This window comes from Ciona intestinalis, unplaced genomic scaffold (genome assembly GCF_000224145.3).
Source record: "Ciona intestinalis unplaced genomic scaffold, KH HT000174.2, whole genome shotgun sequence".
In the NCBI taxonomy this organism is placed as follows: Eukaryota; Metazoa; Chordata; class Ascidiacea; order Phlebobranchia; family Cionidae; genus Ciona; species Ciona intestinalis.
In genome coordinates this window covers 454,969-467,458 of record NW_004190496.2, presented here as the reverse complement: position 1 = coordinate 467,458, position 12,490 = coordinate 454,969, and the positions used below count along the sequence as shown (strand labels likewise).

The 12,490-nt window shown below is 36.5% G+C and overlaps 3 protein-coding genes, 1 long non-coding RNA gene and 1 other non-coding gene across 6 annotated transcripts in view; 1 reads left to right on the top strand and 4 right to left on the bottom strand.

Annotated features, from left to right (window-relative positions):
• LOC100175693 (AMP deaminase 1-like) overlaps nucleotides 1-2,096 on the top strand; it is a 9,345-nt gene extending 7,249 nt beyond the window's left edge. The window contains exons 14-17 of the mRNA XM_002119875.4: nucleotides 95-215; nucleotides 390-599; nucleotides 844-950; nucleotides 1,277-2,096. Coding sequence (XP_002119911.3) covers nucleotides 95-215; nucleotides 390-599; nucleotides 844-950; nucleotides 1,277-1,475 — 637 coding nt within the window. The 3' untranslated portion in view covers nucleotides 1,476-2,096. The remainder of the gene's footprint in view (nucleotides 1-94; nucleotides 216-389; nucleotides 600-843; nucleotides 951-1,276) is intronic.
• On the bottom strand, nucleotides 514-1,317 carry LOC113475265. Its single transcript, XR_003397010.1, has 3 exons — nucleotides 1,239-1,317; nucleotides 949-1,033; nucleotides 514-614 (listed from the first exon to the last, which is right to left on the bottom strand). It is a non-coding gene; the product is annotated as an uncharacterized LOC113475265 (long non-coding RNA).
• LOC100185895 (eukaryotic translation initiation factor 4H-like) lies at nucleotides 2,042-7,566 on the bottom strand. Its single transcript, XM_026839223.1, has 7 exons — nucleotides 7,332-7,566; nucleotides 6,875-7,022; nucleotides 6,142-6,190; nucleotides 5,590-5,654; nucleotides 5,122-5,227; nucleotides 4,454-4,720; nucleotides 2,042-3,263 (listed from the first exon to the last, which is right to left on the bottom strand). The coding sequence occupies exons 1-7, from the start codon at nucleotides 7,388-7,390 to the stop codon at nucleotides 3,055-3,057; spliced, it is 903 nt and encodes a 300-aa protein (XP_026695024.1). The 5' UTR covers nucleotides 7,391-7,566; the 3' UTR covers nucleotides 2,042-3,054.
• On the bottom strand, nucleotides 3,485-3,707 carry LOC113475272. The gene has a single exon (XR_003397018.1). It is a non-coding gene; the product is annotated as a small nucleolar RNA SNORA53 (small nucleolar RNA).
• Nucleotides 7,567-7,962: 396 nt separating the features above from the next.
• LOC100183526 lies at nucleotides 7,963-12,310 on the bottom strand. Of its 2 annotated transcripts, XM_026839222.1 has the most exons (6): nucleotides 11,490-12,310; nucleotides 10,785-11,159; nucleotides 10,470-10,631; nucleotides 10,110-10,277; nucleotides 9,339-9,519; nucleotides 7,963-8,760 (listed from the first exon to the last, which is right to left on the bottom strand). In XM_026839222.1, the coding sequence occupies exons 1-5, from the start codon at nucleotides 11,548-11,550 to the stop codon at nucleotides 9,341-9,343; spliced, it is 945 nt and encodes a 314-aa protein (XP_026695023.1). In that variant the 5' UTR covers nucleotides 11,551-12,310; the 3' UTR covers nucleotides 7,963-8,760; nucleotides 9,339-9,340. The 2 variants fall into 2 exon arrangements, with proteins under 2 accessions (XP_026695023.1, XP_002120020.3); XM_002119984.5 differs by lacking the exon at nucleotides 7,963-8,760 and having other exon boundaries at nucleotides 8,980-9,519.
• Nucleotides 12,311-12,490: the final 180 nt, after the last annotated feature.

The window sequence follows — 12,490 nt, the reverse complement described above, 5'->3', positions numbered from 1 at the left end:
TGCCGAAGATTGATTCCTTTTTATATTATATGTCTTAAAAATTAAAAAAAAATTATTTAAAACGGTATATTATATATTTTAACCTAATCCACAGCACAAAGGGAATGAACACGTTTACATTACGCCCACACAGCGGGGAAGCCGGACACCACGATCATCTACTCACAGCTTTCATGCTCGCAGAAAACATATCTCACGGCCTCGTCTTAAAAAAAGTAATTTAAAAAGTACAGTTGAAATATTGGCACATTTTTTTTAACCAGATCGAATAAAAATTTGGGAAGTGCTTTGAACCCAAAACCCCTGGGTTGGAGGCAGGGCGCTAACCACCGCGTCCATACATTAAAACGTGTTGTATCACACACATTTAATTAAATTTTATTTTATAGGTACCTGTACTGCAGTATCTCTACTACCTTGCACAAGTTGGCATCTGCATGTCCCCACTTAGCAACAACCATCTATTTCTCGAATACAACAAGAGTCCTTTCCCCGATTATTTCGCTCGTGGTTTGAACGTTTGTTTATCAACAGATGATCCGTTGCAGTTCCATTTTACGATGGAACCGCTGATGGAGGAATATGCTGTGGCCGCACAGGTTCGTTGGGTAATACTGAATATGAATGAATTGAATGTAATAATGTAACTTGGTTTATCCTCACCTGGCCGGAAAACGACAGTTGTTATAACACAGGTGTTCTGTTTCATACACCTTATTGCGATGATGATAGAGCACCCGAGTATATAAAAAGATCTAATGTCACTCAATAGGCAGTTAAAATGAAATAAGGTGAAATTTGTTGTTAAACTTATTTTTATCCCCAAACAAAACTTTTCAACAGGTATGGAAGTTAAGTGTTTGCGACATGTGTGAATTGGCGCGCAACAGTGTTCAAGTTAGCAGTTTTTCACACACAGAAAAACAACATTGGCTTGGATCCACTTACAGGTAAAATTATTCATAGCATGTGGGTTTGTTAGAATGCCTGAGGTTCTGGGTTCAGGGCTCTTTGCTGCTACCAATGAAGTGTCCTAGGGCAAAACGCTTATTGGAAATTGCTTAAATCCAGTGGTTACTAATCAATAGTCTAACTATTCGCTACACAAAAAGAATTCCCCTCCAAAAATTATTAAAGTTTAATACATGGTAACTTGCAAAAGGGGACAAGGGGTTTGAACACAATTGATGTTATAACAATTGTTGTTGTATAGCATGTACAGCAGTAAAGCAACTTACATTTAACTCAGTATATACAATGTGTATTTCTTTGTTAGGGAAGAAGGAGAAGTCGGCAATGACACTTGCAAAACAAACGTTCCAAACATTAGAGCAGCGTTTCGTCACGAAACTCACGTGCAGGAACTCAACGTTCTTTGCCACGCCTACTCTCGCGATGTAACTGAAGATTTAGAGCCACCAAGTGAGGCAATTTCAAAGGTCGCTGGCGAGTTTGACAAAGTTGAAAATTCATGAATGTGGGATTCTTGCTTGCAGACTTAATCTGGTGATATTCACCACTACCACTTCCAATGTATTATCATGTGTGTTATCCAAATAAAACAAAATCAGCTAGATCTCTTAGAACTGTGGTTCTTAAACTTTTTAGTATGCTTTACGCTTTTAACAAAGATGCTTATCAGATTTACCCCCAATAAGTAATGTGGCACTTATTTATTAAAAAGCGAAAACGACTAATTCAGTTATACTTAATGCGACGAATGCGCTTGCTTTTTGGCAACAAGTTGTTCAATGTCTGGTAAAGTACTACAATTGGCACAATTTTTCTGTCCCGTCAACTGATGTGGATTTTGATTGGTAGCTCGTTTACCCTCTAAATATGAGGAATTTACCCCCAGTTTAAGAAACGCTGGTCTAGAAGCATGCAGCTTTGCCTGCCCTCTGCATATGTTAGCCACAAGACTACTAAGAAATAAGTTCCGCTCACAAAAGAGACCACTGCCTTTGACTTATTGTGTCCCTGTAACCACAACTAGGAATAACATAATAAATAATCAAACAACACCTGATCACCAGCTTAATACTTTAACCATCAATTTTTGGTACTTTAAAACAGAATTATTTTTTTCATACTTTCCATCAATTTTTCAAACTTAAAAAAAAAACATTTGACTCACTTTACGGTAAAAGCTTTTGAGCAAAGTGAAATCATTTTCGACCGGTCTGTAAGGATTTTCAACACAAACATTTTAAATTCGATAAAATCAAGTTTCGTAACTTTAAAATACGACACCAGTTGTTGTGACATCACACTAAAGAATTGGTAGTACTGCTTTCGTCACACTAAGAAATAAATTAACATGATGTATAGTGGGGTAAGATGGGACACCTTTAGTACAATTAACAACGGTTTACAAAAGCCGGAAGAATACAGTGTGATAATTCTATTTAGTATTTTGTTTTCTTCAAAATGGGATGATAAAAGAGCATGGATACGTGTCCCATTTTCCCCCACTCAACTATACTACGACCAAAAGCAAATTGTATCAAGTGTCCAATGATGGCAATGATGCAGAGCATATTACTTGACAAGCTTAGAACCCAAGCATCCACATGGTCCATGCATTTGTTACTTAAACAACCACTGTAGTTGTACAATACGTGCACTATCAAAAAAACCAAAAGCTTAATTGAATAAACGGAATTTGAACATGCGTACAAGATACATGTTATTCCTAACAATTCCAAATGTTTGATAAAACGACTTTATATAGTTTCCCTCTTTCAGATATTAAGAAAGTTTTGGCGGATATTTCTTGTGCGTGACTTCTTTATCTAAACTCAGAAACAAGAAATGCAACGACGGTGCTGCAAATAATAACAACTGTACAATATAGATAGGACAAGCACCTATGAATTAGCAGTAAAACGCGTGGTCAGATAATGGCAGGTAAGGCCCAATCACAAGTAAAACGCAAAAATAATGTAACAGCTGACGACTGTTCCTTCACTTACACATAACTGCCACGAAACATGATAAATTGTGTTCGGAAAACAAGTTCTTTTATCATTTGTCTCTGGCTGTTATTTCCCCTTATTCTGCCGATAATTCCTCAACTTTGCGTTCCCTAATATTCAGCTTCTCTTCAACTTGTTTATCCAAGTCGTCCAAACCTTTTTCAGCTATAATTTGTTCCCGTGGTCGAGCCCCGCCGAAAATTGCGGAATTTGGATTCGCTACGGCATTTACTGGTTTGTCCACTGTACGTTTCTGGAGCTTCAGACGAGGGCGATTACTTGTGTCTTTGTGGACAAAAATATTTAAAAAGATGATAAAAATTTTAAATAAATTTTGAATAACTTGAATTAAAGTATGAATGAATACAACTTAAAGAACAAAATATAATTTTTTCAAATTTCTATCTCTTACAGTTTAAAGAAATGGTGTAAGACTGTATTTTTATTTTTTGATAACGTTGGTATTCACAGATAATATTTTTAACGTTCTCTCCAAAAAGGCAAACTTTGTCCGCAGTAAAGATTTATGCAGTTTGAAATACAAAGCCGAACTGCTAAAATTTTAGTGAGGGTACAAATACTTTGACACACCATTGACTCATATGCTATACACTGAACAACCATGAATGGTTGCTGGACACTCGTACACCAAATATTGCCACTAAACGTGAAGTAAACGACAATATTTGAAAACTTTTCGTCCGTAAAGCATATTCAAGGAAGTGTGTCAATAATTTAGATTTATTATTAGTATATAATATATATAGGCATAGGCGCCGAGTTTTGAAATGTAGTGCAGAGGCGAGCCTATTATGACGTAACACAATCGTGACGCGCCTACGCGTACTCGGCGCCTATGAACGAACGATTTATATATCGGTCAATCTTGCAAATACGCACGGGGAAAGGATCAACGCGTAACACTGACGTCCAGCGTTGAGCAGCGTAAAATAACGTCAATGAAACGCCGAAGTGTTATGACGTCACGATTGTGTTACGTCATAATAGGCTCGCCTCTGCACTACATTTCAAAACTCGGCGCCTATGTATATAGTGGGGTGGGGGTAAGATGGGACACCTTTAGCACATTATATCTAAATAACCTGATCATGCTATAAACAATAACAAAGGTCTATAGGAGCTGTGAGAATACAGTTTTATAATTCTTTGAAGTGTAACATTTTACTTTACTACATATATATAGTAGGTTGGGGAAGACGTGCCACCTTTTTATTGTATTTTCTTGTCCCATTTGGTGGTAAACAAAGAACATTCAAAGATTGTAAAACCCTATCTTCACGACTCCCATATACCGTTGTTAATTGTTTAAAATACAATTAGGATATTTAGATATTATGTGACTAAAAGCGTTTCATTTTACCCCACATGACAATATAAAGTAGGCAAATATTTTAATTTAAACTACATAAAGTGGTTTTTATACAAAGTAGTCAAATGTTCCAACAAGAACAAACCTGCAGTGGTAGGTTGATCTTTTTGTTCAGCCTCCCAGTTTTGGTACCGATCCCTTCCATGGTCTCGGTCTCGACCCCCTCTGTTATAACCACTGTTGTAATCTGAGCCACCAAAGTTTCGTTCGTTGCCGTAGCTTCCCCCACGGTCGTACCTTCCGTACGATTCTTGGTTTCCATTATTGTACCCCCGACCCCCACGTCCCCGGTTGTAACCCCCGCCACCACCACCACCGCCGCGGTATTGTTCAAAATCTTGGTTTCTTTGCCCTGAATGGTTTGTTTGATGTAAAACACTGAATAAAATTTACTGTGGAACAGTAAGGATCTGGTGCTACGAAAACAAACAGACAAAAATCAAGTCCAACCAATTGTTATATAAAAAACAATAGATATCTATTTTGCCGAAATGACATCAGCTGTCTCTTGTTAAAAGAATAACTGTGACAACAGTGGTTAGTTCCCCTGCTTATAGGTTACAGGTTCATTTACTCTACTGTTTGTGCTGTTCGTAAAAACAATTAATTGCATTCACTACATTAATCAACGAGGTGCCCTATGTTAAACAAATGCATGTGTAACTAAATTTAAAAAAACAGTACAAAAAAATCTGAGGCTGATGAGACAGTTAATTATATTCATCACAAAAACTTCACTAAACTCGATCTGACCTCTTCCCCCACCCCCATGTCCTCCTCTCCCTCCTCTTCCTCCCCCCCTTCCTCCTCCTCTCTTCTGCTCCGCTACATTCACACGAAGACACTGATCTTCAAATTGCTGGAAAGAGAAGATTTTTAAAAACTTTGAAAGACAAAGTTTGAAGGAAAAAAGGTTATGTTTCTTGCCAGATGGCAGACGCAACTTTGAAAATACAATACATGTTTTCATACAAGAGATAGATGGCTAAAACATTATTTACAACATGTCTGGTAACACAAGTAACATAATAAATATAGAAATTCTGTTTCTACAGCATAATTAGGCTATAACTTCTACTTTGGCCAAAGGTCGGCAACTTACGGCCCGCGAGCCAAGTTTTCTATGTGCGGCCGCGACAAACATAAATCTCTGATTTGGCCCGTGCAATGAAAAAGGCCAACCCCTGACTTAGGCTATGGTCCATGCATATTAATACTCACAGCTCCGTTAAATTCTAATGCTTCTTTCAGGGATTCCAAATGCTCAAATTCAACGTAACAGTAACCTGTGATATAACAGTATAGATTGTGATGTTATTAAGGAATTTGAACCAATGTAATTTACTTATCCTAACACACAGTGAATAAATGAAAGTGAATTCACATGACAAGGCAATGGTATGTAACTTATTTATCCTCGCATGGCAAGGCAACGACAGTGGTTATAACACGGGTGTTCTGTATCATACACCTTGTGCCAGCTTATAGGTTACCACGTGAGGTAACTTATTTAGTCTAACATGGTGCGGCAACGACAGTCGTTATAACACTGGTGTTCTATTTAATACACCTTGTGCCCGCTTATAAGTTACCATGTATGTAACTTATTTCTCCTCGCATGGCAGGGCAACGACAGTCGTTATAACACGGGTGTTCTATTTCATACACCTTGTGCCCGCTTATAAGTTACCACATATGTAACTTTGTGGGTGTTTGGTTTTCTTTATGGCTGACAATTTGGATAACACAGACACAAAAACACAGATAACTTGCCTCGAAACTTGTCTGTTTCTCTGTCTCTCACCATGCGGACATTCTTTATCTGTGTAAAGAAAACATTAACACTTCGTCGGCAAAAAAAAACTTCCAAATACATTTTGTTACACCAGATGAGCTGCTAAATGATTAATTACATTAAACCTGATAGCAGAAGTAACAGATTATGTTGAACAAAAATGTAACTGAGATAATGTAATGTATCAGCCAATAAGAAGAATAATATAACTGTATGATGACTTACAATTGCTTGCCCATCAAAAACACTTCTTTATAACAACAATCAAAAATGTAACTGTAATTTGGTCTATAATCATACATGAGTCACTTCCAATTACAATATCACATCAGCAAGACTAAGAGACAAAAATCCTGCCCAAAAAAATCTAAACAAAAATCCTCGATGCAAAAACCATTTTAAAAGTTTCCATCTTTCTTACACCAAAATTTTTGCATTATGTCTGGTGATAGAAGTAACAAAATATGTTGAAAAATAATGTAACATCCTATAAGAAGAGTAATATAACTGTATGATGACCTTATTACAAGTACTTGCCCATCAAAACTACTTATTTATAACAACATTCAAATATTTTCATTTTAAAACCTTTTCAAAAGTTTTAATTTTTCAAATTTTGCCACAGAAGTTCTAATTTTGCCCACAAAAAATAGAAAAATGTTTCAAACAAAAATCCTGCCCAAAAATGTAAACAAATTAATTTTTTCTTACGCTTAAATCTTTGAAAATGAGATCGATGTCTCCTTGCACTGTTTGTGTTGGAAGGTTTCCCACAAAACATGTGAACGGGGGTTCGCTTGGTAATTCTGTTTGTTGTCGTTGGTTGCCTCTAGATCTGTACCCTCCTCTGCCACCATAACTAAACACATTGTATATTTGTTACAGAAACTGAGAAAAGTAAGAGTTAATAAAGAGAAAAATTGGACCACACCGTAAGGCTAAACCTAAAATAACTACCAACCTCTCACACTTTCCACCAGCCTAATCTGTTATGTTCCAGACTATTCTTAACTAGTGCCAAAATATATACACAAATATATATTTATATAATACATTTTTATTATTGTAATACGGTTATTTACATTATGCCTGGTAGCAGAAGTAACATATTATTTATTTAGTCCATTAATAAACTCATATGGTTATATACTTAAACTAACTTACTTACCTTTGCCCGTAATTCCCCCTATCATTGTATGCCATAATCAGTTTATCACAAAATCGCATAAACTGTGAAAAAGAAAAACTAATTTAGCAATCAAATTACAATTATTGACACTAAACTATTACCGAACAAAAACTCGTTTTAAGCGAAATTAGGCAACAAAAAAGCGTATATTTATTTATCATCATTAAGAACTAGATTTTTAAACTACATCTATAGGCAAATATGGTTTAATATACGCCATTTTAAAATTAAAAACGCTACGATTTTCACTTCAACACCAAAAACGGAAACAACACAAGCAACACATGGCCGCAGCGCGGAAATGCCGAGTGTGAAATATGTTACATGCTATCCGTTTCAGTGACATTTATCATTCATGGGATTTTTGAATCAATTTGAACAGAAAATCCTCATTATGTTTTCATTTAAGGCTTGTCTCGGTTATATAAGTATATGTTTAAACATAAATACTTAAAATCAGATCAGTTGTAGAATTTGGTATATTTTATTCCTTTTAATTGTGATTGCATATATACAGTAGCGGATAAATAAATTACAAGCAAACAATAATATATACGGTTTGAATAATTGGTGCTAAAGCAAAGATTAAACACAGCGAAGGTATAGCAGCAGAACCAGTGGTAGAATACGATACACTTTGGGTGGAAGGCATCGAAGAATTTCTTGGCCGAGTCAATAAATATGGAGGGGTTGAGTTTCTGTAAATATGCATGGTCGTCGTTGTTTGGGTAGAGTTTGGGGTCATAGGTTTGGTGACCATTGGTTGTGGTGTTGCACAATTAATGGTACTTGTAGAATTCATCGTAATTGAGCTGGAATCAGCACAGAGGCCATTTTCGCAGAGACTGTAGTTGGCGAAACACATGCAGCATGGAACACCAGAAAAATACGGTCGCGTGGTTTTATTTTGGTTTGTTGACAGCAGGCAAAAAGCAGCTGTGTTGGACATTGAAGAACATCGGGTCAACGCGCACCCAACTTTCGTGGACTCTCCTTTTACCAGTTGTTTGTACACATTACAAATAGAAACGTTCCCGGAGCATCTATTAGTTCTGTATACGTACGTGTAATCTAACATAGATGTGATTAACCGTACCTGACTAGACATAGTATTGTTTTTGGATAAAGTGGGGAAAAACACACCCCCCGCGCCAACAGGGGTAATGGGGTGTAAATTATTGCAGATCATATTTAGCGAGAAGGCCATGTTTTTTAAGCCTATCGTCCCAAGCCAACTTATGAATGTTGCTTGCCTTTAAACCTAATCTAGCTCGGTTGAATAACTTTACAATAGTCTTTTGATTATCTCCGCTCAGTGAAATACGAGTTGCGGTGAGATCTTTCGAACTCGTCTCATCTGCCAGTAGAAGCATCAAAGCAAACACAGCAAAGAACATGTTTCTTGAACCTGATGTTTCAGAAATAAGTCGCCACAGTTAAAAAGCTGCTTTTCGTAACTTTAACACAACAATAAATGGTTCTCCTTTTTTGTCAGATTGTTCATAAAAGTATTTGGCCTATTTCCGCAATGATGCTACCATTTTATAAAACCTTACGTTGTGATTTGTGCGTGGTGCTGAATGCGTCACACTGTTATTTATTACGAATGTATTTATTTAAGCCTATTTATAATTTCTAAAGTAATTATTATTGTAATTTCTATAGTAACAAGTACTTAAAAAGAAAAAAGCCACGTGTATACATGATTCCAACTATAAAGCTGATAGACGTACCACGGCCTACTAGAGATATCTCTAGTAGGCCATGGACGTACACTGGCGGCACTTTTTTCAGAAAAATAGGTTTCTATTCAACATGCAAAATGACACGCAAATGTCAAGCAAAGTCGTAAAGCGTTCCATATTTAGCCCTATTTTACAAAAAAAAATTTTTCTTTCTGACAAAAATGAAAAAAAAAAGAGTTTTCCTTTCAAGGTACTTGGTTAGAATTTTTTTCTGTTTAGAATACAAAAATATTTTTTTTACAATTAACGCAAGGCTGCATCGGTAGGATGATGACGTAGAGTTCCAAGTTTTGGGCGACTTATTTTATCGCTGTTGAAACTTTGTCTTCTGGAAGACGAAATCGTACTAACGGTTGATTTTTTCCTAGATGATGAAACTTTATTTTCTTTCGTCAAATCCCTGCGATTCCAATTCATTTGTCCTAGCCATGTAAAATAAGAATGCCGAATACTATAATAATAATAATAACTTTTTATTGGTCTCTTCGATTATGGTAGCGAAGATTTAAAAATATTTTTAACGAAAAGACAGGATATAGTGACAAAACAACAGTTGTTAAAAACACACTTACGGTTAAAAACATATTTACATTTATTTGGAAGAAAATAAGCGTGGTCGCTACACCTAGCGGACAGACGAGCCATTTATTTTAATTAAGTTAAAATTCTAATAGAAACAAAAGTGTGCGTAAAGACACGACCCGTACAATGGGGTGAGTCGGCTATATAAAAATAACGTATATTTTTAACCTCCAATTGATATTTAGTATAGGGTGAGAGAAGGTGGGACACCTTTTTGTCTAATTTGTCGTCCTAACATTCAAAAATTTATAAAATAGTATCCTCACGAATCCCATAGACTGTTGTTAACTGTTTAAAACACGATCAGGATATCTGGATATTTAGTGCTAAAGGTGTCCCATCTTCCCCCACATAAACCATCTTGTTTGTTTTGACATACAGTTTATATCGCCGAATACTTTATAAAGAATACGTTATATTTTTTCTATACCTGCTGGAACAATGGAAGGCCTCGGATTCTTGAAGCAAAAACCCACGATGCCACCAAACAGTAAAATGAATGACGCTAACCAACCAAGAACGTAACTTGCGCTGATAGGAACCAAATAATCGTTGTACAAGTAAGTGAAAACACTCACTCCGCATGTGCAGCTACCACCTGTAAAAGTGTTTTTTTCCATTTTTTTAAAGTTGTTGATTTTGTGTTAGGAAGTTCAGCAAAAAATACATATAAGATTTATAGTAGGGTGGGGGAGAGCACTTTTCACTCTATTTTTCGTCCCATTTAGTGTGTCATCCTCCCCATTCAAAGATGTCCAATCTTCCCCAACCCTGCTGCATTTTCCTTTACCAGAAACGACAAGAAGGCTTCTCATTCTTTGGTAAGTTGCAGACCGAGCGTCGTCCATCGCAGGTTTACATTGAGTCAAACACAAACGACGAGCACCGAACACAATCGACCCGAAACCGCTGGCAATGCTGATTAAAAATAACCCGACCGGAGCTGCCGCCTCTGAAAATGTAAATCATTGTCTATCAGTAAAAAAACACAGATGTTTTGTTTTATACACTTCGTGCCCGCTTAAAAGTTGTAAATTTTTAATTAATATATCTTTCCCTTTCACATGATACCATAATATACAAATGTTAGTTCTTTTTTACATACCAGATATTATTTCATGTAAGCATCGTTTACTGTTGGGTAGAGGACCATAAATACATCTCTGAAAATACCCGATGTGTCCTTTGACCCTCCCGCCTAGTTCCGAAAGAACAAACCACTCCGGTAAAATAAGCGAGAGAACTAATGCAAACAACCCCACAGCTGCAAAGCTTGCGAGTACAACAACCCGCCAGGCTTCAACTTTTTGCTGAATCTCCGCCTTGCGAGATCTGGTGATCTCGGCTCGACAACCCGGCACACTACATTCCACATCAGGTGATAAGTCGGGTTTGAGTTTTGAAGAATTTCGAAAACATCGGTCCTTTACTCCGGCAAAGTAGTCGCCGTAATATTGAAATTTGTTTGCAGTGGAAGATGCTGAAACGTTATTAATCGGTGAATGAACGATATAAATATATAACCTCGCGTGGTAACGAAAAACAGTTTATGGATCACTGATGTTTACGTTATAAGTGGGTTAGGGCACAGCATATACTAGAGATAGGCTACAGTCTTAAAATCACCTTTTACCATTGCATAATCTTGTCGTAATTTATACGTTTAGGGTTAATTTTGATTTTTATAAATTCAACAGGCCGCAAAATTTGTTTTAAAATTTTACCGGTCTGAAGGCTGTAAATAAGGTTGAAACCGCTGACCTAAGCTAGATACATTCAACAGGTGGAAATACTAATCAGTAAAACATACCGCATCCTCGCATGATCCGCGCCAATCTTTCCCGACCTGATGGATTCATATTTTCCTCCATAACTATAACTTAACTACTGTAATGTTTACACACGCATATATTAGTGTGGGGTAAGATGGAACGCCTCTTTTGCACATAATATTCAAAAATCCTGATTGTGTTTTAAAACAATTAACAACGCTACTCTGAAATGGGACGGAAAAAATGGAAACGTGTCCCATATTACCCCAACCTACTACACGTTCTTTTTGACTTCTACTATTATAGCGGCGGTGATTTTATACGGTTAGCAACCTTTTTTGTATTCAAGTAACCTTGGAAACCACTACCCAGGTGATAATTTGAAGAGGCAGCGAAAGCGCTTTAACATCAAAGACCATTCTCCATTCAAATTGAATATCGTGTGAGGTTCCCACTTGAAAATTAAAAGAAGACCCTCAGTCAGTGTGGGTGAAACAACAATGAATTGTCTCCCATTATCTTTTCACACCGCGCAAAATAAAGGTTTTTATAGGTAATCGGGTTATCAAAACAATTGAAACTTAATGGTTTATTTAATCTTTTGTAAAAAGGAATAGTGTTTATTTTTGTGATGAGAATATCGTAGAAAACGGCCACAGTTCTAAGATACTTCCTGTTAAGTTTATATTGATACCGTATTTCCCATACGGTCCTATAGTATGTGATGCTCACTATTAAATAAAAGTTTTGATCTGGTACTATTGTCATCAGAACGCCTTTATTTTAAAACGACTCCTCCATTTGTAGAGGTCATGTCTTTGCACACACTTTTCGTCTATTTCTATAGCAACTTGTTTTGTTTTAAATTTAGTAACTCAGTGTGAGTTCACCATACAGACATGCTTTTTAACTAACACTCTTTTTTTACAATTTTATGCATAGCCTGTTTTAACAACTGCTGTTGTTTTGCTGTTGATTCCCTTCTCTTCGTTCTTCAAGTAACATGATGTTTGGTATCGGTTTCGAAGAGATAAATAAA

What these genes read in the sequence shown, in the direction of transcription:
- LOC100183526 (XM_026839222.1), bottom strand. Translation starts at nt 11,550, where the DNA reads ATGGAGGAAAATATGAATCCATCAGGTCGGGAAAGATTGGCGCGGATC. An exon ending in GCGGATCATGCGAGGATGCG is followed by an intron (nt 11,160 to 11,489) that starts GTATGTTTTACT and finishes ATAACGTTTCAG; the next exon opens with CATCTTCCACTGCAAACAAA. An exon ending in AAGCCTTCTTGTCGTTTCTG is followed by an intron (nt 10,278 to 10,469) that starts GTAAAGGAAAAT and finishes ACACTTTTACAG; the next exon opens with GTGGTAGCTGCACATGCGGA.
- LOC100185895 (XM_026839223.1), bottom strand. Translation starts at nt 7,390, where the DNA reads ATGCGATTTTGTGATAAACTGATTATGGCATACAATGATAGGGGGAAT. An exon ending in AGGGGGAATTACGGGCAAAG is followed by an intron (nt 7,023 to 7,331) that starts GTAAGTAAGTTA and finishes CAATGTGTTTAG; the next exon opens with TTATGGTGGCAGAGGAGGGT. An exon ending in CATTAGAATTTAACGGAGCT is followed by an intron (nt 5,228 to 5,589) that starts GTGAGTATTAAT and finishes TTCTCTTTCCAG; the next exon opens with CAATTTGAAGATCAGTGTCT.